The 1,767-nt window shown below is 49.2% G+C and overlaps 1 protein-coding gene across 2 annotated transcripts in view; it reads right to left on the reverse strand.

Annotated features, from left to right (window-relative positions):
- The window catches only part of igfbp1a (insulin-like growth factor binding protein 1a), a 3,281-nt gene extending 2,855 nt beyond the window's left edge, over positions 1-426 (reverse strand). Inside the window, exon 1 of one of the 2 annotated variants that reach the window (XM_030772468.1) lies at positions 1-426. This exon is cut by the window's left edge and continues 72 nt beyond it. In XM_030772468.1, the coding sequence (XP_030628328.1) occupies positions 1-298 (298 nt within the window). In that variant the 5' untranslated portion in view covers positions 299-426. The other variant, XM_030772467.1, reaches the window with a different exon arrangement.
- Between the last annotated feature and the right edge of the window lie 1,341 nt (positions 427-1,767).

The following is a 1,767-nucleotide window of genomic DNA, read 5'->3' on the forward strand; positions in this document are numbered from 1 at the left end:
GGGGCCGTGCTTCTCCGGGTTTTGGTAAGCAGCGGAGTCCGGAGCCACACGGTGCAGTATGGATTCCGCACAAATCTCCCTTTTTCAGTGCGCAGGCGAGGCAGCAGCCGCAGCCGGGCTCCCGCAGAACTTCCTCGCACTGAGGATCCACCGCCGGACACTCCGCGAGCCGTTCCGGGGAGCACGGGGCACAGCGAATCGGTTCCTGCGCTACGACCGGCGAAGCCCGTAGCTCCAGGGCAAACAGGAGTGAGCTAAGTGCTGCCACCCAGAAAAACTTCAGAGGCAATCCACTCATCCCAAAGCGATAGTCAAAATAAATAGATAAATATATAAATATGAACTCAAGTAACGAGGATTACTGCAGTTGGTTTCTTCGACCCCTTGTCAGTGCGCTTGGAAAAATGACTGTCCTTAGTCACTGTGCTGCGCCGTATTTATACGCTGGTTGGAGTTCCTGGCACGTTAATGTTTGACGCATCGGCAATATTAATGCTTTTTAAAAAAGGTGTGGGGATTCCGCCAGGCTCTGATTGGTCGAGGTTCCTCTCGTCAGAGCAGTTTATTTGAATACAACACGTAAAATACGTAAATATTTATTTTGGAACACGCAGTTCTGGGTGCACACCATAACATTTGGGTTGTGACGCCACCTCTGTTTGAGGCTGCGTGAAAACATTTCCGAACTTCATCTGCCAGTGAGAGATAGTGGTTTAACTGTAGGTACACTCTTAAAAATCGATTCGTAATTCCCTCGTTTGACAACCTCATTTTATTTGTTTATTGTTGATGATGAATGGGAATAATTTGGTAGCGCGAACAATTGATCATCTATCTTTGGACTAGGCGAACAATGACTTCCATTCATAGTTTCGCTTACACAACCTCCAGAAACTAATTTATGACGCCAGATTAACGCGTCTTGGCGCTTTGACCGGTCCCCCCAGTCAGCCTGTCTGACTCTAATTTGAGACTTTTATTTCCCCGCTCCTAATGAGCCTGGACTCCCAGAGGTGAGAGCGCGCTCGGTCCCCCATCCCCCGTGGCATCATGCCCTGGCGCTGCGGTACGTGACCTCGTGCGCGGACGGTTGGAGGACTCATTTTGGAGGCAGCGCGAGAGGAGTCCCATTGTAATTGCCCGTTTCCTGAAGTAATAATAGCCCAGCGCTTTGTGTCCTCGTTACGAGAGCGACATGACCACTGACACGTCCCCTCTGTTCCGCGCGTTGCGAAGCCCTTTGTCCGACCTGTGCTGCACATTGTATAGAGGAACAGTGAGTGTTGCAGGTTCTATTTTGGTGAAGTGGGCAACTTAAGAAAAGAAATCTTAGAGGACAACTTGTGCACTGGAAATTCTGGAGAGCAGTAGCCCCGTTCTACGTGCCGGAACTGTCACAGTGTGCATTTGCTGTAACTGTCTTATCGAGTTGCATCATTTCTTTTACCCGAAGGAGATTCTTCTCACCACGTCACGTGACGCCATGAGGCGCTCTTGGTACGATATCCAACGTCTGCTTTGAAAGATAAAGAGGATAAACACTCAAACCGTAAACGTATTCTGCCTGTGGTCACATACGCGAAAGTACTGCTCTAAATGACGAGTGCAAGTGCAGCGACTGTTCCGACCGCCTGGGCTGTTCACCTGGTGCTTTCTGCAGCCCAAACAACAAAATTGCGTTTTTCACGCATGGGATGAGGTCGTGTCCTGAGAAAAGCAAAGTCCAAATAAAACGTTTGTCAGTTACAAGTTTATCATTTCCAAACT

The sequence above is a fragment of the Chanos chanos genome, chromosome 4 (genome assembly GCF_902362185.1).
Source record: "Chanos chanos chromosome 4, fChaCha1.1, whole genome shotgun sequence".
NCBI lineage: Eukaryota > Metazoa > Chordata > Actinopteri > Gonorynchiformes > Chanidae > Chanos > Chanos chanos.